This window comes from Staurois parvus, unplaced genomic scaffold, assembly GCF_062004578.1.
Source record: "Staurois parvus isolate SC_StPar_1 unplaced genomic scaffold, SC_StPar_1.0 ptg000337l, whole genome shotgun sequence".
NCBI classification, from domain to species: Eukaryota; Metazoa; Chordata; class Amphibia; order Anura; family Ranidae; genus Staurois; species Staurois parvus.
In genome coordinates, this window is record NW_028318133.1 from 618,381 (window position 1) to 642,464 (window position 24,084).

At 43.6% G+C, this 24,084-nt stretch overlaps 2 protein-coding genes across 2 annotated transcripts in view; one reads left to right on the top strand and one right to left on the bottom strand.

Moving 5' to 3' along the window:
• The window catches only part of LOC149457051 (coagulation factor VIII-like), a 114,675-nt gene extending 100,161 nt beyond the window's left edge, over positions 1–14,514 (top strand). The window contains exons 25-26 of the mRNA XM_089684135.1: positions 10,696–10,872; positions 14,279–14,514. Coding sequence (XP_089540261.1) covers positions 10,696–10,872; positions 14,279–14,422 — 321 coding nt within the window. The 3' untranslated portion in view covers positions 14,423–14,514. The remainder of the gene's footprint in view (positions 1–10,695; positions 10,873–14,278) is intronic.
• LOC149457052 (uncharacterized) lies at positions 145–3,740 on the bottom strand. Its single transcript, XM_089684136.1, has 3 exons — positions 3,550–3,740; positions 3,212–3,311; positions 145–1,821 (listed from the first exon to the last, which is right to left on the bottom strand). The coding sequence occupies exons 1-3, from the start codon at positions 3,734–3,736 to the stop codon at positions 333–335; spliced, it is 1,776 nt and encodes a 591-aa protein (XP_089540262.1). The 5' UTR covers positions 3,737–3,740; the 3' UTR covers positions 145–332.
• Positions 14,515–24,084: the final 9,570 nt, after the last annotated feature.

Sequence of the window (24,084 nt, forward strand, 5' to 3'; positions counted from 1 at the left end):
CACAGGAGGGGAGCACAAAGCACAAATTACCTTCTGTTTGTGGGAGAAGCACTTGCAATTATTATCATTTTTCACACCAAGGACTTTTTTGCTGAGTTGTATTTATGTATAATGCCATTTATTATTATCACATTTAGGCAGCGCTTTATGTATGTTGTTTTATTTCAGTAGGTTTTACCTTTATAGAAGAAGCAGCCTATTATTCACTTTTATTTAGTTTATTTTTTGCTGTTGGGTGTGTTTGTTGATTTGTTTGTCCTGGGCGCGGGTTAATTATCACAAATTACTACCAGAACAGTCCCTACTTCTTGTTCTTAAAAAATCCCAAATCCCTATTTTTTAGGCCTTGATTTGGATGGTCGGGCATGCCTCCTCTGATCTTTAGGCTTTCTCTCTTGGACTGGATGCTTTACTGCCACTTTGGGTCTCACCGGGATCGGACGGTTCTGGACTTGAGGTCTCTGTGGAGCTGGATGCCCTAACGAAACCTGATGTCGAGGTGTCGCTGGAGGCCTCCTTGGCACTTGACTGCTCGTTGCAGCTGGTTGCAACGGCTGAACTTGAGATCTGTGTGGACCTGGATGCTTCATTGGAGCTTGACCTCCCGATGCAGCTGGTTGCATCGGCAGAACTTGAGATCCGTGTGGCACTGGAGGCCTTGCTGGCATTTGAGCTCCCGGTTGAGCTGGATGCGTCGGTCGAACTTGGGATCCGTGTGGAGCTGGAGGCCTTGTTGGCACTTGAGCTCGCGGTTGAGCTGGATGCGTCGGTCGAACTTGGGATCCGGGTGGAGCTGGAGGCCTTGTTGGCACTTGAGCTCGCGGTTGAGCTGGATGCGTCGGTCGAACTTGGGATCCGGGTGGAGCTGGAGGTCTTTTTGGCATTTGAGCCCCTGGTGAAGATGGACACATCGGCGGAATTTGAGTTCCTGGTGGAGCTGGAGGCTTCATTGGCACTTGAGCTCCTGGTTGAGCTGGATGCATTGGTCGAACTTGTGATCCATATGGAGCTGGAGGCCTAGCTGGCATTTGAGCTCCCGGTTGAGCTGGATGGGTCGGTCGAACTTGGGATCCGTGTAGAGCTGAAGGCCTTGTTGACATTTGAGCTCCTGGTGAAGCTGGACACGTCGGCGGAATTTGAGTTCCTGGTGGAGCTGGAGGCTTTATTGGCACTTGAGCTTCTGGTGGAGCTGGACACGTCGATGGAACTTGAGGTCTTTTGTCTGTCTGTGGATGTTGTTCTTCAGTGCCACCTTCCCTACTGGCTCCTGGTTTTTCAGACCTTCTCTTGTGAGGTTCTGAGTGCCCTCTTTCATCAGGTGAGCGATGTTTACCCTTGCCTGGCTGATGTGAGTCGTCTGTCTCATCACGGTCATCTACCTCTGGATTCTCAGGGTCCATGTTGTCCTCGGATCTCCTTCCTGGTAATAGTGAAGGCAGAAAGTTGGAGAAAAGATTATCTGAACTGGTCTGGTCAGCCCCGGTGTCCTTCTCTGTCTGATCAGCCCCGGTGTCCTCCAATGTTTGATCAGCCCCGGTGTCCTCCAATGTCTGATCAGCCCCGGTGTCCTCCAATGTCTGATCAGCCCCGGTGTCCTCCAATGTCTGATCAGCCCCGGTGTCCTCCAATGTCTGATCAGCCCCGGTGTCCTCCAATGTCTGATCAGTACCGGTGTACGCGTCTGCCTGTGTCTCATATCCTAGTGGAAGCCAAGGGTCGGTGACTACGGCTTCCATCAGATCTTCAGGATGTGTATTCGGGTCGTAACCTGTTGCCATCAGTTTTAGTAAAAGCAGATCTAACGATGTCTCTTGCTTGTGACTGTGAAAAAAAAAAATAGAATTTATCAAAAAAAAACAAAAACTTCATCATTGAGTAAGTGCTAACATTATATTACATGGAGAACATCATGTTTTTCTTACAATGTACTGTATGTCATCCCAAAACCATGTTCTTCATATATATGCACCATTTTGGAGTTGACAATCATAGGAAGTCAGCATATTAAGCAAAATTCTGTCAGAATTCATAAAATAGACCCTCTAGTGTTGTCAGCCTGCATCATTAGGAAGTGATGTCAAAGACAAGGTTGATTGACAGCTGCCCTGACCATGTAATAGCTGAGACTAGGACTTCCCGAAACTGTTGCTTGTGCTGGACAGCTTGGCCCGGTTCAGGAAGAATGAATCACTTGAAGAATGTCCAGTTAAAACACTTTGCAAAAGACTCCCATCAAAAAATGATTTGCTTAAGAACTCTGTATACAGTGAGACATGGTGCTGAAAAAACAGATTTGGGATTTTACATACTCTTTGGGGTCTATTTACAGTATATTAAGCATAGTACAGGCAGAATTCCTGATGACTGGGTGAATGCTTGTAACGTTCATCCACCAACTTTTTTATAAATATACCCCCTAGTGCCCTTAGTGTTGTCAGCCTGCATCAGGAAGTGATGTCACTGGCAGGGTTGATTGACAGCTGCCCTGACCCTTTATAGCTGCAACTGAGGCTTCCCGTAACTATTGCTTGTGCTGGACAGCTTGGCCCGGAATAGGAAGAATGAGTCACTTGAAGGATCTCCAGGTAAGACACTTTGCAAAAGACTCCCATAAAAGATGATTTGTTAAGAACTCTGTATACAGTGAGGCATGGTGCTGAAAAAACACTTTGGGGTCTATTTATATTAAGGATAATAAAGTCAAAATTCCTGATGGCTGGGTGAATGATTGTGACATTCATCAACCAAATTTTTTATAGATGTACCCTCTAGTGTTGTCAGCCTGCATCAGGAAGTGATGTCAATGGCAGGGTTGATTGATACCTGCCCGGACCATTTAATAGCTGAAACTGAGGCTTCCCGTAACTATTGTTTGTCCTGGACAGCTTGGCCTGGTACAGGAAGAATGAGTCACTTGAAGGATCTCCAGATAAGACATTTTGCAAAAGACTCCCATAAAAAAAATTGATTTGTTAAGAACCCTGTATACAGTGAGACATGGTGCTGATGTGCAAAAAAAAAGATTTGGGGTTTTATATACACTTTGGGGTCTATTTATAAATGTATACACCCAAGCTTCACCCAACTTTCACGTAGGATTCACACATTTTCCCAATTGGAAAAATATGTGAAAGTTGTGTGAAAATTTTTATAAATAGATCTCTTTATGATTCTAGGTTAGTCATTTCTGTAAACAACAACGGACACTTACCAGACCCGCATTATCACACAGGAGGAGAGTATCAACAGGATCAATATGCCGATGAGGTTCCCCAAGATGATCAACGCCAAGAAGTAATTCGTCCACATTTCTAAAGGAAGGGAGAGAAAAAAAAAATATTATTACTCACAGGTGAAGTGCAGGATATACTTCTGGATTTGTATAGAAAGCTAAAGGAACCAATCAGCCTCAGTTGCCCAAAGAAGGCGGTGTAATAATGACATCTGATTGGTTGCTTTGGAAGGATCTCATTGCATGTTGGAGCCTTTTGGGGCCTGTAGCCATAAGCTTTCCTTCGGCAAGCTTGGAGATGACAACGATTTACTTACTTCTTGTTTGAGATGGGGATCCCATCTGGCTATTGTCCTTCCCATCTGGCTGAGCGGTTTGTGTCCCATCTGACTCAGCGTTTCTCAATTCATCCAGCTGAGTGTTACTCATCTTGTCCAACTGAACGTTGTTCGTCCCGCTCGACTGAACACTATTCTTCTCCTCCTGTTGAGCATCATAATCCATATACAAGCCTGCAAATATAAAGTAATAAGAAATGATTAGCAAACATTGGACTTATTGGTCTACATTTTAGTATTTAAACATTTACCCCCCCCTCAAACAGTGTGTGTATGTATATATGTATATATATATATATATATACACACTGCATGTTGAAATGTGTTTGTATTACATATACGAAAACTATTTTTAAAAATACATTTCAAATATACTGTATGTCTTTAAAAATACAAATCTACATTTTTGGAATGCATTTAGAAATGTATGTTACAATGACTTTTTTATATGTTAAAAAAATTGGAAGAATATATTTTAAAAATACTCTTCCCAAATATATTGCCATATACAGTTGCAAGAAAAAGTATGTGAACCCGTTGGGATTATGTGGAGTTTTGCATGAATTGGGCATAAAATGTGCTCTGAATGTCATCTAAGTCACAACAATAGAAGAACACAGTCTGCTGAACATAATACTACACAAACATTAGATGTTGCCATGGTTTAATTGCACATAACATGTAAACATTCACAGTGCAGGGAGGAAAAAGTATGTGATCCTTTGGACTTAATAACTGGTTGACCCTCCTTTGGCAGCAATAACCTCAACCAAACATTTCCTGTAGTTGCAGATCAGGCCTGCACAACGATCTGGAGTCATTTTGGACCACTCCTCTTCACAAAACTGTTTCAGTGTAGCAATATTCTTGGGATGTCTGTGTGAATCGATCTCTTAAGGTCATGCCACAGCATTTCAATCGGGTTGAGGTCAGGACTCTGACTGGGCCACTCCAGAAGGCATATTCTGTGCTGTTGCAGCCATTGTTTTGTTGAATTACTTGTATGCTTTGGGTCATTGTCCTGTTGCATCACCCATCCTCTGCGGAGCTTCAGTTGGCGGACAGATGGTCGTACGTTTTCCTGCAAAATGTCTTGATAAACTCTGGAATTCATTTTCCCATCAATGACAACAATCCGTCCAGGCCCTGAGGCAGCAAAGCAGCCCCATACTATGATGCTCCCTCCGCCATGTTTCACAGTGGGGATGAGGTTTTGATGTTGGTGTGCTGTGCCTTTTTTTCTCCACACATAGTGTTGTGTGTTCTTCCCAAACAACTCAATCTTGGTTTCATCTGTCCACAGTATATTTTGCCAGTAGTGCTGTGGAACATCCAGGTGCTCTTTTGCAAACTTCAAACGTGCTGCAATATTCTTTTTTGACAGCAATGGCTTCCTCCGTGGTGTCCTCCCATGTACTCCATTCTTGTTTAATGTTTTCCTTATTGTAGATGTGTCAACAAAAATGTTAGCATGTGCCAGAGATTTCTGTAGGTCTTTAGCTGACACTCTGGGATTCTTCTTTACCTCATGCAGCATTCTGCGCTGTGCTCTTGCAGTCATTATTACAGGATGACCACGCCTAGGGAGAGTAGCAACAGTGCTAAACTTTCTCCATTTGTAGACAGTCTGTCTTACCGTGGACACATGAACATCAAGGCTTTTGGAGATACTTTTGTAACCCTTTCCAGCTTCATGCAAGTCAACAATTCTTGATCGTAGGTCTTCTGAGAGCTCTTTTCTGCGAGGCATGGTTCACATCAGACAGTGCTTCTTGAAACCAGTAAACCCAAAACAGGTGTGTGTTTTTTAAGGACAGGGCAGCTGTCAGCAACACATCCAATATCATCACACTGATTGGAGTCAAGGTTGGCTCACTCCTGGCTCCAATTAGCTCTGGGAGAAGTCATTAAGCTAGGGCCTCACATACTTTTTCCTCCCTGCACTGTGAATATTTACATGTTATGTGCAGTTAAACCATGGCAACATCTACTGTTTGTGTAGTATTATGTTCAGCAGACTGTGTTCTTCTATTGTTGTGACTTAGATGACGTTCAGAGCACATTTTAGGCCCAATTCATGCAAAACTCCACGTAATCCCAAGGGGTTCACATACTTTTTCTTGCAACTGTATTTGAAATGCTACAATTTTGGCCGTATTCAATATATTTAAACAAAACCTAAATATATATATCTATATCTATCTATATATTATTATTATACAGTATTTATATAGCGGCAAAAAGTTTGCTCAGCGCTGTACATTATACTGGGGGACAGTACATGAGACAATACAGTAACAATACTATATATATATATATATATATATACAGTTGTGACCAAAATTATTCAACCCCCACTGAAATTGAGTGTTTTGGCCAGTTTGACATTGCTTTTGATCATTCAGTCATCTTGCTTACATTTACATTAAAGAGGCACTTGTAGGTCAGACAAATATAACATAACAGTTATAATGAAATAACCACAAATGTCTTTTCTGTGCTCACAGCATTATCAGTTTTATTCAACCCCCAAGTGACATTCAATCTTAGTACTTAGTACAGCATCCTTTTACAGTTATAACAGCTTTTAAACGTGAAGCATAGCTTGACACAAGTGTCTTGCAGCGATCTACGGGTATCTTCGCCCATTCTTCATGGGCAAAGGCCTCCAGTTCAGTCACATTCTTAGGCTTGCACACTGCAACTGCTTTCTTTAAGTCCCACCAGAGGTTCTCAATCGGATTTAAGTCTGGTGACTGCGATGGCCACTCCAAAATGTTCCAGCCTTTCCTCTGCAACCATGCTCTAGTGGACTTGGAGGTATGCTTGGGATCATTGTCCTGTTGAAAGGTCCAACGTCTCCCAAGCCTCAGGTGTGTGACGGACTGCATCACGTTTCCATCCAATATCTCCTGGTACTGAAGAGAATTCATGGTACCTTGCACACGCTGAAGCTTCCCTGTACCTGCAGAAGCAAAACAGCCCCAAAGCATGATTGACCCTCCACCATGCTTCACAGTAGGCAAGGTGTTCTTTTCATCATAGGCCTTGTTCTTCCTCCTCCAAACATAGCGTTGATCCATGGGCCCAAACAGTTCTAATTTTGTTTCATCAGTCCACAGAACACTATCCCACAACTTTTGTGGTTTGTCCACATGGCTTTTGGCATACTGCAGTCGACTCTTCTTATTCTTTGGAGACAGCAAGGGGGTACGCCTGGGAGTTCTGGCACGGAGGCCTTCATTACGCAGTGTGCGTCTTATTGTCTGGGCTGAAACTTCTGTACCCACATCTGACAAATCTTTTCTCAGTTCCTCAGCAGTCACACGGGGACTTCTCTCCACTCTACGCTTCAGGTAGCGCACAGCAGTCGAAGTCAGCATCTTCTTTCTGCCACGACCAGGTAGCGTTTCAACAGTGCCCTTTGCCTTGAATTTGCGAATGATGCTTCCTAAGGTGTCTCTTGGTATGTTTAACATCTTTGCAATCTTCTTATAGCCATTGCCCTTCCTGTGAAGAGAAATCACCTCTTCTCTTGTCTTCCTGGACCATTCTCTTGCCTTCACCATGTTTGTAACCACACCAGTAAATGTCTAGAAGGAGCTGAGTATCACAGTCATTTTAAAGCTGCCTAATTGGTGCTTATTATGCTTGATTGCTGCTCGGTGACATCCACAGGTGTTTTCAATACCTGATGGAAAGCACCTGTATGAACCTCTGTTCTTCAGAGTGGTAGTCTTTAAGGGGTTGAATAATTGTGGCAATGAAGAAACCACATAAGAACCATTTACTACTGTATTACATAAACAATTGATGTCATTTTAGTTGCATTTGGGTAGTTACAACGTCCTTGTAGGATTTGATTCTGAATACAATTCCAAATGTACACTATAGTCCCTAAACCCCTTTACAGCATTGGGGGTTGAATAATTTTGGTCACAACTGTATATATATATATATATATATATATATATACCGTGTTTCCCCGAAAATAAGACAGTGTCTTATATTAATTTTTGCTCCCAAAGATTCGCTAGGTCTTATTTTCAGGGGATGTCTTATTTTTCCATGAAGAAGAATACGGTACATATTTATTAAATGAAAATAAAGGAAATTTATTACCTGTATACGGTACAGTGGGGGGACGGGGATCACTTAAAATGACACAGGGGGGATCAGAGGGGGGAATCCGCGTAACGTCACTGGTTGCTAGACGCCAGTCGGGGCGGCCCTAGCAACCAGTTTACGGTAAATTAATTTTCATTCCGAGACAGAGCCTAGGGGGGTCTTATTTTTGGGGGGATGCCTTACATTTTACCCAGAAGGAAACCTGTAAGTAGGTCTTATTTTCGGAGGATGTTTTATTTTTGGGGTAACGCGGTATATATATATATACATATATATATACTGCATGTTGAAATGTGTTTGTATTACAACATATATGAAAACTATTTTTAAAAATACATTTCCAATATACTGTATGTCTTTAAAAATACAAATTTACATTTTTGGAATGCATTTACAAATAGATGTTAAAATTACTTTTTTAAATGTTAAAAAAATCTGAAGAATATATTTTAAAAATATATTTTAAAAAATATCTATTTTTTAAATATATTCCTCAGATTTATTTTAACATATAAAAAAAAAGTATAAAATAACCTGACCATCTGACTGTACATCGCTGACACTGGACGATCCTATAAGAACGGCCAAAAAACCGCAAGCGATAATCCGGTAGTTTCTCATGGTTGCTCCCAAATCGCACAGTAGATATACTCTCCTCTCCCATCTCCTGTTAACTGACGCTGGCTGTCTGCAGCGCTGCAGTCTGAAAATCTGAGCCGTAGTGACACTGGGATGTCATCAGTCACGTGACCAAGCTACCAGGTTGTTATGGTAACGGACATGGCCTTGCACTAACTGCTGGAAAAAACAACAAACCTCTATTTATATAACTGCCTTAATGTTTACCAACACAAATGTCTGATTGTTAGTGGGATCAGGGGGGGCTGTAATATAGGGGGGGTGCCTATTATAAAGGATGCAGGCTTTACCTGAATGTGAGGGCCCTGGCTGTACCTGGTATTGGGGGACTCTGGCTGCAGCTGATATTAGGGGCCATGGCTGTTCCTAATATTGGGGGTCTCTGGCTGCATATGATATTGGGGGGCCCTGGCTATACTTAGTGTAGCCCTGTTTGGGGGGGGGGGGTTATGTGAAATGGCCCACACCAAACAAGCTATGGCGCTAACCTGTATATGAGTAGGCAATCCTGAGCCTTCGCTATATGGAAGGGGGGTTGTGATAATACAAATGGCAGTGCCTCCACCTAGAATAGGGATCCTGCAATTGAGGAGACTCACCCCTTTCTAGGAATGTAACAGGTAGACAACTTAAAGTAACTATACATAGCAGTATTAATGCACCCAGCTTATATTTCTAACATGAAAACATGTCACCACACCTGTATGAGATTAATGCAAAGTTTATATAAAGCAGCCACATAAAACAGGATGCATAAGAATAACATTCAGGAATTACAATTTACCATAAATTGGGAGGTTGCAATTATACCCGGGTATATGTGCATGTGGTATACAGAATACCTCCAACCATGGGTTATAGCGCAGTCCGGTTGCAGGGGCCCCTGGAGAGGTGAGAGTCAATAAGATGCACGCTTCCACTTCAGATGCTGCGATGGCGTCCAAGTAACACGTTCTATGCGGATGATTGCACTGCTTGTCTGAAGATCAGCGATGCATCACCTAAAAATATAAAATGCCCTATCTCTCCTTACTCTTAGTCCCTATCCCTAAACTGGGCTGTCACCGCAACCGGGCCTCTATCTGTCTAAGTGGCCGTCGGATGCCTAACCTACCTCTAGCCCAGTGTTTCTCAACTCCAGTCCTCATGGACCCCCAACAGGTCATGTTTTCAGGATTTCCCTCAGATGAAACAGCTGTGGTAATTACTAAGGCAGTGAAACTGATCAAATCACCTGTGCAAAATAATGGAAATCCTGAAAACATGACCTGTTGGGGGTCCATGAGGACTGGAGTTGAGAAACACTGCTCTAGCCTAATCTATCCAACGCTCCCTATGCTAATCCTAGCTAAAGGGAGATCCAGACCAATAAGGATGCTATGGCTTTAAGCAAAGAAGCTGCAAAGATACACTGCAATTAACAGAAGGTTCACCTGACAGTCTGATGCAGGTGAAAACACTGATCTATCTCTATATATATATATATATATATATATATATAGACAACTATAAGGATTCTGCAGCGTGTAAATAGAATAATGATAATGAACCACAAATCTCTCTCTTACAGAGATATTAGGGTTCAAATGCAGAAGTTGAAATAGAACAGAGGCAGACCTAATCTGCTTCAGTAACAACTAGATCGATAGCAGCCTTGTTAATCTGGATCATTACTCACAGAATCCCCATACAGTTCTCCCCAGATACACAGCACATGGCAGGCTGGCACCCTCTGCCTGATACTTCCTGTAAAACAAACTATATAACATCCTGGGGTTTCTTGACCTCCTTGCAGGGGCAGGAAGCACACCTAGGGACTTGTCTGTAATGGGACCTCTATGGTAGTGGCTGTATATGAATGTAAACAAACCACAACTAGTGTATAAAATAACAGTTCCCTACACTAGTAATGGTTGCCCTGGCTGCATCTGATATCGGGGGGTCCTGTTCGTGCCTGATATTGGGGGGCCCTGGCTATGCCTAGTAATGGCACAGCGGTTGCAGGATGTTGGGGTACAGAGACTAGGATGTTGGATGAGAAGACCTGGCTCACGATTGTCATTCCTATACATCCTGAAGGAGTTGCGTAGGGTTGAGGTTTCTTTTTGAACGACGCAGAACCTCGAAAATATAAAAGAGAAGAGCAATCTCCATTGAAAATTTATTTACATTAAAGAACTCTGGAAAACTGTGTATCTGACAAATCAGGAAGAATACATCTGGGTTTGGATATGAAATGTTTAGGGGTTTGGAGAATCTATGTTCTTTTTCTCCTGCGCCGTGTGTGTGTCATGTGTGTGTCATGTGTGTACTGTATTCGTTGTACATACAGTGTGCTGATGGTATATTTGTCCATAGGCAGACAGACCCGGTGAATGGTTCCAGGTGGACCTTGGCCATGATACGAAGGTGACCGGAATATTGATACAAGGCGCCCGATCGTTGTCCTCTATGTACATCACCGAGTTCTCTCTCAGCTACAGTAATGACGGTCTCAGATGGGCAGCTGTGCAAAGTTCCAGCGGACAACAGCAGGTATGTAAGGGATAAAGGATCCACCAAATCGTTATGTACCGGATGTTCTGAATATTATTGCACAGCCCTATACAGGATTCATGCCCAACTCCGGCCATAATTTGTTTTTTTAGTTTTGAACAGAATGGAGAAGGCATAGGACCCCTGTCAAGTTTTTATTGCTGTCATAATTATTGTATGTATCTCCATCAGCTCACACTGACCTCTGTAGCTGCATTTACAGTGGAACAATTCTTCCTCAAAGATCACAGCAGAAGCACTAAAGCTGCGCTCTACAGCTCAGCTCACCCTGCTCCTCCCTCCCTCCTCTCCAGACCCCGCATTCACTATATCCGCTCTCCCCTGGACCCCGCATTCACTATATCCGCTCTCCCCGGACCCTGCATTCACTATATCCGCTCTCCCCAGACCCCGCATTCACTATATCCGCTCTCCCCGGACCCCGCATTCACTATATCCGCTCTCCCCGGACCCCGCATTCACTATATCCGCTCTCCCCGGACCCCGCATTCACTATATCCGCTCTCCCCGGACCCCGCATTCACTATATCCGCTCTCCCCGGACCCCGCATTCACTATATCCGCTCTCCCCGGACCCCGCATTCACTATATCTGCTCTCCCCGGACCCCGCATTCACTATATCTAGTCTCCCCGGACCCTGCATTCACTATATCCGCTCTCCCCAGACCCTGCATTCACTATATCCACTCTCCCCGGACCCCTCATTCACTATATCCGCTCTACCCGGACCCTGCATTCACTGTATCCGGTCTCCCCGGACCCCGCATTCACTATATCTGGTCTCCCCGGACCCTGCATTCACTATATCCGCTCTCCCCGGACCCCGCATTCACTATATCCGCTCTCCCCGGGCCCCGCATTCACTATATCCGCTCTCCCCGGACCCTGCATTCACTATATCTGCTCTCCCCTGACCCTGCAGTCACTATATCCGCTCTCCCCGGTCCCCGCATTCACTATATCCACTCTCCCCGGACCCCGCATTCACTATATCCGCAGTATATAGCAGTCTTGTGACTTCTATCAGTGTCCAGAGCACTTGTTAAAGCTTGTAGAGTTTTATTTCTGCTCTAGGAGTATGCAGGACCCGTGACCTCTGTTTGACCAGTGCTGATTGGCCCTGTGCTTATCACATGCACCACTCTCCCAAGAAAAAAAAAACCCTCTCTAGCAATACACACCAAACTGAGGATGTGCAAAATGCCTAAGGTTCAGTTTGTCTTATCAGGAGATAAAGGGGGGGTGGGGGCACTGGAAGAAGGGAAGGATCAGAGAAGACAGGATCAAATGGCCTTTTATACACAATGTGGAGGATTAACCCCTTAGGTTCCATAGTGAGTATAACCAGCATGCTTTACTGCATCTACAGACTGATTGTACTGTTGGGGGTTTAGTAACACTTTAATTTAGAGAATAACCGAAAACTGTCTATCTGGGAAATCAGAAAAAATACATCTGTGTCTGTAGTTGGAATTTAGGGATCCTCTGGAGAATGGTCATCTCCGCAGATTTAGCTGTCTAGGGGCGCCTCAAAAATCCTGTTTTTGTTTGTGTTTTTTTTTTCTTTTTTTTGTTTGTTTTGTTTTTTTTTGTTTTTTGTTTTTTTTCTTCAACCAGTCCTCTATTGCTAGATTTTGCTAGATCGCCCAGAGGGGTCCCCCTTATGTACATAGATCGCCCAGAGGGGTCCCCCTAATGTACATAGATCGCCCAGAGGGGTCCCCCTAATGTATGTACACAGATCGCCCAGAGGGGTCCCCCTAATGTACATAGATCGCCCAGAGGGGTCCCCCTAATGTACATAGATCGCCCAGAGGGGTCCCCCTTATGTACATAGATCGCCCAGAGGGGTCCCCCTAATGTACATAGATCGCCCAGAGGGGTCCCCCTAATGTATGTACACAGATCGCCCAGAGGGGTCTCCCTAATGTACATAGATCGCCCAGAGGGGTCCCCCTAATGTACATAGATCGCCCAGAGGGGTCCCCCTAATGTACATAGATCGCCCAGAAGGGTCCCCCTAATGTACATAGATCGCCCAGAGGGGTCCCCCTAATGTATGTACACAGATCGCCCAGAGGGGTCCCCCTAATGTACATAGATCGCCCAGAGGCGTCCCCCTAATGTACATAGATCGCCCAGAGGGGTCCCCCTAATGTACATAGATCGCCCAGAGGGGTCCCCCTAATGTACATAGATCGCCCAGAGGGGTCCCCCTAATGTGCATAGATCGCCCAGAGGGGTCCCCCTTATGTACATAGATCGCCCAGAGGGGTCCCCCTAATGTGCACAGATCACCCAGAGGGGTCCCCCTAATGTACATAGATCGCCCAGAGGGAGAGGTCTGTGTGTTAACAACATAGGTCTCTCTCCTGCCAGCAAGGACATGCTGCTGTGTATCTCTCTGCACAGCATGTCTCCATAGTAAAACAGCACACAGTTAACCCTTTGATCAACCCAGATGTTAACCCCTTCCTGACCAGTGCCATTAGAACAGTGTCAGTGCTTTATATTAGCACTGATCACTGTGTTGGTGTCACTGGGGATGTCAGTGACAGTTAGTTCCCCCCCCCCCAGTGTCACAATGCCTGCCGCAGTTCCGCTTTAAGTCGCTGATCGCTGCCATTACTAGTATAACAAAAAATTTCCAGTCTATATACAGCCATTTGTAGACACTATGACTTTCACGTAAACCAATTCATTTACACATATTGGGATTTTTTTTTTAGCAAAGACACGGAGCAGAATACTTTTTGCCCTAAATTTATGAAGAAATTTTATTTAAAAATTTTTTTTTTATGTTTTATAGCAAAGAGTCAAAAACATTTTTTTTTTTTTCAAAATTGTCTGTCTTCTTTTATAGCACAAAAAATAAAAAACACACAGGCAATCACATACCACCGAAAGAAAGCTCTATTTGTGTGAAAAAAAGGACATAAATTTCATTTGGGTGCAGCGTTGCATGTGTTGGTTATGTGTTATAGAAGACACTGGTAGTGATGAGGCAGAAGTATGACTTTACTTGTGTGGCTTAAGTTACAAACAAACAGAGCACATTTCTCAGCAGACAGTGAAAACAGTAGACATGTTACTTCCTGAAGAGATGATAGAGAAGAGGAAGAACCAACAAGTTTTTTTTACACATATGCACAACTAGTAACCTTTAGTTTATAGTGCCATCTACTGGTCAAGTGATATTAACACACAATACTATATAGTACATTATAGTACATGCTGTTGCATTCCCAACAGCATGACCGCGCAATTGTCCGTTAAAGTAACGCAGCGCCGTAACACAAAAAATGGCCCGGTCAGGAAGGGGGGGGGGGGAATCCTCTGGAGGGGGAGCGGTTAAATAAGGAAAACTGCGCTTTTATCTTTCAGATATTTCCTGGGAACAAGGACTCAGACACCCCAATGTGGGTCACCATGGAGGCTCCAGTTATAGCACGATTTCTTAAGCTGCACCCTGAGAAATGGAAGGGCGGTATTTCACTGAGGATGGAAGTGTTGGGGTGCGGTGTATAATATACATGATATATATATAAAATCTATTCCTACCCTGAAGGCTGTCTGTGAGCATAAATGTCATGGTAATAAAAACAAATGTCTGACCATAAGATGTGTCTCTTGGATTTAAATGTATTTAGATAACGGGTGTACAGTATTTAAAAAAAAAAACAACAAATTAATTACTAATTAATTAATTACTAAAATTATATGCATATATATAAAAGAAAAGTGTAACAGTCTGCAACTAATCTGTGTATATATATATATATATAAAAGTGTAACAGTCTGCAACTAATCTGTGTATATATATATATATATAAAAGTGTAACAGTCTGCAACTAATCTGTGTATATGTATATATAAAAGTGTACCAGTCTGCAACTAATCTGTGTGTATATATATATATATATATATATAAAAAAAAAGTGTAACAGTCTCCAACTAATCTGTGTATATATATATATATATATATATATATATATATATATATAAAAGTGTAACAGTCTGCAACTAATCTGTGTATATATATATATATATATATATATATATAAAAGTGTAACAGTCTCCAACTAATCTGTGTATATGTATATATATAAAAGTGTAACAGTCTGCAACTAATCTGTGTATATATATATATATATATAAAAGTGTAACAGTCTGCAACTAATCTGTGTATATATATATATATATATATATATATAAAAGTGTAACAGTCTGCAACTAATCTGTGTATATATATATATATATATATATATATAAAAGTGTAACAGTCTGCAACTAATCTGTGTATATGTGTTCCGGTGCGTTTTTGATGCATTCTGGTTAATTTCTTCAGCTCCCTTGTTCTTCAATTTAAATGGGGACATGTGCGTTCCAGTACGTTTTTGGTGCCTTCCGGTGTGTTTTTTTCCCCTCTCTTCTTTTTCAATTTAAATAGGGGCGTGTGTTCCAGTGTGTTTTTGGTGCGTTCCAGTGCGGTTTTGATACCTTCTGGTTCATTTTTCCCCCTCTTTTTCTTCAATTGAAATAGGGACATGTGCGTTCCATTGCATTTTTGGTGCATTTTGATGCATTCTGGTTCATTTTCCCCCTTCTCTTTTTCTTCAACTTAAATAGGGACATGGGCGTTCCAGTGCGTTTTTAATGTTACAGTTCTGTGCAGGAAAGATGCTGCATGTTCTACTTTTTTTTTGCAAACCGGAACGCACTGGAACTGTAAGCACTGATGTGAACTATGACACTGACCACCATATCACCGACCTTTGGTGCGTTTTTGACACATTCCAGTGCGTTTTTTTATGCATTCCAGTTAATTTGTGCCCTTCTTTTTTTCTTCAATTTAAATAGGGATGTGTGTTCCAGTGCGTTTTTTATGCATTCCAATTCATTCCCCCCCCCCCCCCTCTTTTTTTTCTTCAATTTAAATAGGGACATGTGTGTTCCAGTATGTTTTTGGTGCGTTCCAGTGTGTTTTTTTATGCATTCCAAGTCATTTTCCCCCCTCTTTTCTTCTTCAATTTAACCACCTCCCGACCGGCCGTTGCATATAAACGGCCGGATGGTGGCAGTGCAGGGTCGGGTGGCCATTTATGAACGGCCTCCCCGCACCCTGCTTGTGCGCGCTCCCTGGGAGCTCGCAGCACCGCGATCCGGTGTCCGCTGTGTCCTCCGGACACAGTGAAACACCGATCGTCGGACGGCCAATCAGTGATCACATGCAAAGTAGTAAGCAAGATGTCACTTGTGACATCATTGCTTACTACGTGTGAAATCTGTGAGGTCACATGGTACAGGGATATTCACAACAGCCTTGTACCATGTGACAAGGTGTGACCAATCGCAGCTCACACAGTACTTCTCAATGAGTGCAAGAATGCAGACAGAGAGAAGGAGAAATGATTGCTTTTACATCCTATATGGGTGTAAAAGCAATCAGTGTAAAAAAAAAAAAAAAATCTTCATCACCCCCCACAAGTAGTACAGTGTCACCATGGTGACACTGTACTGCTAGGGTGACAGTATGTAAAAAAAATAAATAAATAAAAAATAATATAAAAAAATAAAATAAAAATGTAAAAAAAAATGTTTAAAAATTATAATTTTTAGTTATAAACTAATTTGTTTTTGTTTTTTTTTACTAAAAAGATAATGGAATACATTTTGGCAAAGATTTATGATGAAATATTATTTATTTGCAAAATTTTATAAAAAAAACACTTTTGTTCAAAATTTTTGGACTTTTTCATTTACATAGCAAAAAAAATAAAAATCCCAGCGGTGAATAAATACCACCAAAATAAAGTTTTATCTGTCTCAAAAAAATGGTAAAAAATTAATATGGGTACAGTGTTGCATGACCGCGCAATTGTCATTCAAAGTGTGATAGCGCTGAAAGCTGAAAATTGCCCTGGTCAGGAAGGGGGTGAAAGTGTCCGGTCTGGAAGTGGTTAAATAGGGACATGTGCATTCCACTGCGATTTTGGTGCGTTCTGGTGCATTTTTGATGCTTTCTTGTTAATTTTTTCTTCAATTTAAATAGGGACATGTGCGTTCCAGTGCGTTTTTGATGCATTCCGGTGCATTTTCAATGCTTTCCAGTTCATTTTTTCCCCTCTTTTTCTTCAATTTAAATGTGGACATGTGCGTTTTTGGTGCATTCTAGTGTGTTTTTGGTGCGTTCCGGTGCATTTTTTCCCCTCTTCTTCAATTTGAATAGGGGCGTGCGTTCCAGTGCATTTTTGGTGCGTTCCGGTGCATTTTTGATGCATTCTGATTCATTTTTTTACTTCCCTTTTTCTTCTGTTTAAATAGACATGTGCGTTCCGATGCATTTTGATGCGTTCCGGTGCATTTTTTACCCTCTCTTTTTCTTCCAGTTAAATAAGGACATGTGCCTTCCAGTGCATTTTTGGTGCATTCCGGTGTGTTTTTGGTGCGTTCTGGTGCATTTTTGATGCTTTCTGGTACATTTTTTACCCTCTCTTTTTTTCTTCCATTTAAATAAGGACATGTGCGTTCCAGTGCGTTTTTGGTGTGTTCTAGTGCATTTTTGGTGCATTTCGTTTTGTTTTTTATGTGTTTTACCGCGTTCCAGTACAGTTCTGTGCAGGAAAAATGCCGCCTGTTCTACTTTTCTTTTTCTGCATCCGGAACGCACTGGAACTGCAAACGCTAATGTGAACGATGACACTGACCACCATATCACCTACTTTCTATGCGTTTTGTATGCAGAAAAATAGCAACTGAAACGCATGAAGTGTGAACTGGTCCTAATTCCGCAGCAAGGGAAGGATGTAGGGTAGTGAACACCCAGCAGGCATTATGATTTTGTGAATTGATGCTGATATATAAGTGTACAATCTCAACGCACACGTTCCTGCGTTACAAATGGCGGTGTGTATAAGTGGGTGCTGCAGTGACCGTCGGCTGGAAGCGAACAGAATCAGCGAGGGAGAAGGTCACCAGCACACCGAGGATCACCGATACGGGGCCAAAAGTTTTCATGAACGATCATAAGGCAACGTTTCGCAGTCTCGCAGGACACCTTCATCAGGCATGGGGCACATCACATGCGTCACATGCCTGATGAAGGGCTCCTTTGAGACTGCGAAACGTTGCCTTGCCTGCAACTATTGCAGGCCATACGTGGTTCGTATTCCGAGCGATTTTTCATCCGAAAATCGAAAACGTAGTTCGCTCGGTAATCCGATGGTGCCATCAATGATTTCGAAAATCGGCCAACAGAGTCATAAAGTTCACCCCATATAACAGGCGAGACTTCTGTTCCTTCCAGGTCACAGCTCATGGCGCATATTCTTTTTGGAAAAACGATTGTACGATTTGACCATCATCGAGTCGAAAATCGGTCGTCTTTCATGAATTTTCCAACATGCCCGATCACCGAAAAGGGGAGGAACCATAAAAATCAGACCCACTAACAGAGCGAAAATCGGCTGATTATTCTTATGCAGGCCATACATGGATTGGACTCCGACCGATTTTTCGTCCGAAAATCAGAAACCTCGTTCACTCGGTAATCCAATGGCGCCATCAATGATTTTGAAAATCGGCCAACCAAGTCCTAAAGTTCTCCCCATATAACAGGCGAGACTTCTGTTCCTTCCAGGTCACGGCTCACGTGAATTTTTCGTCCGAAAATGTCTTTCTCTTGGTAATACGATGGTGCCATCAATGATTTTAAAAATCGGCCGACCAAGTCCTAAAGTTCACCCCATATAATGCAGGCCGTACATGGGTCGAATTCCGGACGATTTTTCGTCCGAAAATCGAAAACATTGTTCGCTCGGTAATCCAATGGCGCCATCAATGATTTCGAAAATCGGCCAACCAAGTCCTAAAGTTCTCCCCATATAACAGGCGAGACTTCTGTTCCTTCCAGGTCACGGCTCACGTGCATATTCTTTTCAGACAAACAATCGTACGATTTGACCATCATTGAGTCGAAAATCGGTCGTCTGTCACGGATTTTCCAACATGCCCAATCACCGAAAAGGATAGGAACCAAGAAAATCAGCCGGTGCCATTGACCCCACTAACAGAGCGAAAATCAGCCGATTGTTCTTAGGTCACATTTTGGGATGAAAAATTGGTCGAATTTCAATCCATGTATGGCCGGCCTATGTGATCGTTCATATTGGTGATCCTCGGTGTGCCGGTGACGTTCTCCCTCGCTGATGCCGATATAGAACACATTTCATACTCCATAGTGGTGCCATTTTTTCCTTTATCTCACTGCCACTCTAATTTGGACGCAGCAATAAATCGCATGGCCTGTAAATGATTGCATTGTTGTCTGTCTGGGGGAGCCTGCCCGCTGCTAGAGCCCTCCATTGTGTATTTGCTGCACGCACAAAGAGACGCTTTGTTACCGTATGACATACCAGCGGAAAAAATGGGGTCATCCCACGCAGTGCATGGAGTGTGCAGCTCCATGAGGACGCATCCAATTCCTTCCCCCGAATGATCAAATTGCTGGTATACTGGGACTGCTTAATGCAGGCCATAGACGGCTCGAAAACCGGCCATTTAAAAAAAAAATGAAAAAATGAAAAATTGGTCGTTCAATAGGCCGATGTTACCACCAACGGTAAAAATAATCGTCCGATTTTCGTCCCGTCTACGGCCGGCATTTAATTACTTCTGTCCCTGCAGAGAGCTCCGCTATTATATTTGACATGAAAAAGTTGCAACAATGTATCTATTTGTATCCATTTCAGATACAGATGTTTTTATTCGGATACAAATAGATACATTGTTGCAACCGCAAGACTTTCATATTTAATAGCGGACTGGAATTCTTATTCTTATTCTTTTCTTCTTTCTTTTCTTCTTCTTTTTCCTCTTCTGTTTCTTCTTCTTCTGTTTCTTTTTCTTCTTCTTTTTCCTCTTCTGTTTCTTCTTCTTCTGTTTCTTCTTCTTCTGTTTCTTTTTCTTCTTCTTTTTCCTCTTCTGTTTCTTCTTCTTCTGTTTCATTTTCTTCTTCTTTTTCCTCTTCTGTTTCTGTTTCTTTTTCTTCTTCTTTTTCCTCTTCTGTTTCTTTTTCTTCTTCTTTTTCTCCTTTTTTTCTTCTTCCTCTTCTTTTTCTCCTTTTTTTCTTCTTCCTCTTCTTTTTCTCTTCTTCTTTTTCTTCTTCTTTTTTTTCTTTCTTCTTTTCTTTTCCTCTTTTTCCTCTTCTTTTCCTTCTTTTTCCTCTTCTTTTTCTTTTCTTTCTTCTTCTTTTTCTTTTCTTTCTTCTTCTTCTTCTTTTCTTTCTTCTTCTTCTTCTTTTCTTTTTCTCTTCTTCTTCTTCCTCTTCTTTTTCCTCTTCTTCTTCTTCTACTTCTTTTTCCTCTTCTTTTCTTCTTCTTCGTCTGCTTCTTCTTTTTCTTTTTCATCTTCTTCTTTTTCTTCTACTTCTTCTTCTGCTTTTTCTTTTCTTCTACTTCTTCTTCTGCTTTTTCTTTTCTTCTACTTCTTATTTTCTTCTTTTTCTTCTTCTGCTGTCTTCTTCTTTTTCTACTTCTTCTTTTCTTCTATTTCTTCTTCCTCTTCTGCTTTTTCTTTTTCTTCTACTCCTTCCTCTTCTGCTTTTTTCTTTTTTTCTTTTTTTTTTCTTCTACTTCTTCCTCTTCTGCTTTTTTCTTTTTTTTTCTTCTACTTTTTCTTCCAGGCCACGGCAGATTTTTTATCAGTAAAAAGATTGGCCGATTTGCCCATCATTGCCGGGAAAATTGGCCGATTGGCAAAATCGGACGATTTTTTTTTTCCCAACTTCACCGATAAAAAAAATGTGCCAAAGCCCCGAAAAACGGCCGACCAATTAACCCACTAACAGTGCGAAAATCGGTAGATTTTTTTTTTCGGACAATTTTCGACCCGTCTATGGTCTGCATTACACCCCCAGTCACATCAAGCCAGACTTTGAAATCGTGCGACTTACAGTTCCATAGTTAGTCTGGCCGAAAAAAGACAAAAGTCCATCCAGTTCAACCATAAAAAAAAAAAAGGTTATAATCCTACGCCCACCGTTGATCCAGAGGAAGGCGAAAAAACCCAGCAAAACATGATCCAATTTGCTCCTGCAGGGAAAACAATTCCTTCCTGATCCCCCGAGAGGCGATCCGATATTCCCTGGATCAACTTTACCTATAAATAAAGTTTTTATTATGAGTGTTTTTTTTTTTTTACAGGGAAAAGCTGGGCAGGACTGATAACGCTGCTCAAGGATCCATTGCCACAGCGCAGGAAGCCTTAAGATTCCTGGCAGGATCGGCAGGTTTTTTTTGTACCAATCAAGCAGCTATAAAAATCGCTTTCAATTATATTTTTAACAGACCAAAAAGGGGCAAATTAGAAAATGTCATTGTTGGGTATATATTTGTCACATTTTGGAAAAAAAAAAATCGCACAAATGCTTGAAGCCCAAATCTGGGTTAATTTTTTTTTTATGTCCTCTTGTTGGTTTTTCACTGCAATACCAATCCGTAGTCTAGAGCTGTCCTCTGCTATATTTATTTTCTGCCACAAGATGTCCTCAGTCATGTAGATTAAATGATGTCCAGGTGCTAAGTGGGGTGAGGTCCAGGTGCTGGGTGGTGCAAGGTCTAGGTGCTGGGTGGGGTGAGATCCAGGTTCGGTGTGAGGTCCAGGTGCTGGGTGGGGTGAGGTCCAGGTTCAGTGTGAGGTCCAGGTGCTGAGTGGGGTGAGGCCAAGGTTCGGTGTGAGGTCCAGGTGCTGGGTGGGGTGAGGTCCAGGTGCTGGGTGGGGTGAGGTCCAGGTGCTGGGTGGGGTGAGGCCAAGGTTCGGTGTGAGGTCCAGGTGCTGGGTGGGGTGAGGCCAAGGTTCGGTGTGAGGTCCAGGTGCTGGGTGGGGTGAGGTCCAGGTTTGGTGTGAGGTCCAGGTGCTGGGTGGGGTGAGGTTCGGTGTGAGGTCCAGGTGCTGGGTGGGGCGAGATCCAGGTGCTGGGTGGGGTGAGGTCCAGGTTCGGTGTGAGGTCCAGGTGCTGGGTGGGGTGAGGCCAAGGTTCGGTGTGAGGTCCAGGTGCTGAGTGGGGTGAGGCCAAGGTTCGGTGTGAGGTCCAGGTGCTGAGTGGGGTGAGGCCAAGGTTTGGGGTGAGGTCCAGGTGCTGAGTGGGGTGAGGCCAAGGTTCGGTGTGAGGTCCAGGTGCTGGGTGGGGTGAGGTCCAGGTTTGGTGTGAGGTCCAAGTGCTGGGTGGGGTGAGGTCGAGGTTCGATGTGAGGTCCAGGTGCTGGGTGGGGTGAGGTCCAGGTGCTGGGTGGGGTGAGGTCCAGGTGCTGAGTGGGGTGAGGTCAAGGTTCGGTGTGAGGTCTAAGGTGCTGGGTGGGGTGAGGTCCAGGTTTGATGTGAGGTCTAGGTGCTGGATGGGGTGAGGTCCAGGTGCTGAGTGGGGTGAGGTCAAGGTTCGGTGCGAGGTCCAGGTGCTAGGTGGGGTGCCAAATCAGATTATCCCTTTCCGGTGACAACTCTCCTGGGTAGGATGACACCACAAAGGGCGAGGAGGACACACGTCACGGCTTTGTCTCCAGCTTAGCAGACATTTTCCCGGAGGACGCCCGGTGCCATTGATGTCATTCTCTATGTAAAGCACCCAAACCTGACATTCTGCATAGCAATCCGGGAAGCGGCAGCTGTTCCAGAACCCGTCTGTCTGGTCTATAAATGGACGGGTGACAACCCAAGAGCCTTACCATTGTTGGCTGTCAACGGGAAATTATTTTTCTGAGGACACAGATGTGTTCATAGAGCAGCTGGAAAGATTGGTATCGGCAGCGGAGGGTGTGGGATGTTGGGTAAACCTCGAACCTTGTCCTGATTGGTCGAAGTCCGGCTCATGTAAAGCCATTCGTTTCATGTTTTGTCATCCACTCTTCTGTCTCACTGCCATCGGCCTTTCATCCACTTCCTGTCTACATGCACTATGGCGATGGCTGCATGACATTTCTCAGAGCGAGTTTGCTGATGGTGACAACATAGGACCGTTCCATTGGAAGCCCATGTGACAGGGTGACAACACGGGAGCGCCATTGAAATACAGCGACAGAGCGTTGTCACCTTATAACAGGAAGTGACCCTCGTGGCAGGATCACCAGGGTTTTTTATATAATAAAAGCCGCAGATTTAAAAAAAAAAAAAATTCACATTAACCTGTTAAGGGCACGCTTCCTCCAGGTGCCTTGAGCTCAGGGGACCGGCATGGCAGCCAGACCATTAGCATTTTCAGCTTGAGGCCAGCACTAGGGGACCAGCATGGCAGGCCAAGCTTTCAGCATTTTCAGATTGAAGCCAGCACATTAGCATTTTCAGTTTGAGGCCAGCACCAGGGGACCGGCATGGCAGCCAAGCTTTCAGCATTTTCAGATTGAAGCCAGAACCAGACCAGTGAGATAACCAGATCCAGCAGCATTTATAGAAGGAGGGCAGAACCCGGAGACAAGCATAGAAGCCAGGCCACTAGCATTTTTTAGAAGGAAGCCAGCAGTAGGGGGCCTAGTATGACAGCCAGGTACCCAGCATTTTCAGAATGAGGCCAGTACCTGCATGGCAGCCAATCTTCTGGCATTTAATGCAGCATTAGGGGGACCAGTATGACAGCCAGGCAATGAGTATTTTCAGATTGATTTCAGAACCACGGGACGGACATAAAAGCCAGGCCAATAGCATTTGTATAAGGAAGCCAGTAGTAGGGGCCCTACTGTGACAGACAGGTAACCAGCATTTTCAGAATGAGGACAGTACCAGGGGACCTGCATGACAGCAATACCTCCAGACAGAAGCCAGAGGAGTAGTATGACAGCCAGGCAACCTGCATTTCCCAAATCATTTCAATACAAAAGGCCCATTTTTTTTTTAACAAATATACTTTATTAATACATAAATTGATATCAACAGTGCGGCAGCCAGGCCGGCAGCATCTTCAGCACAGCACAGGCAGACCCCAGGCTTCCCTCTGTGTCCTCCAGCTGGAATTCCCCGCCTCTCTTTAGCCCAGAGAGGGCGGGCTCCGCCTTCGTCATCTCCCTCCCTGGTTACCGATTGGACGAGACTGGCCGGACCAGGAAGAAGCCGTCCAGCACCAGTCAGGGGGGCAGTGACCATGACGTCTTGACTCCTTCAAGGCTACGATTGGCGGAGGCGCGCTCCAGTCCAGCTCCGCCCGC

What these genes read in the sequence shown, in the direction of transcription:
- LOC149457052 (XM_089684136.1), bottom strand. Translation starts at nt 3,736, where the DNA reads ATGGATTATGATGCTCAACAGGAGGAGAAGAATAGTGTTCAGTCGAGC. An exon ending in ATCCCCATCTCAAACAAGAA is followed by an intron (nt 3,312 to 3,549) that starts GTAAGTAAATCG and finishes CCCTTCCTTTAG; the next exon opens with AAATGTGGACGAATTACTTC. An exon ending in TGTGTGATAATGCGGGTCTG is followed by an intron (nt 1,822 to 3,211) that starts GTAAGTGTCCGT and finishes TTTTTTTCACAG; the next exon opens with TCACAAGCAAGAGACATCGT.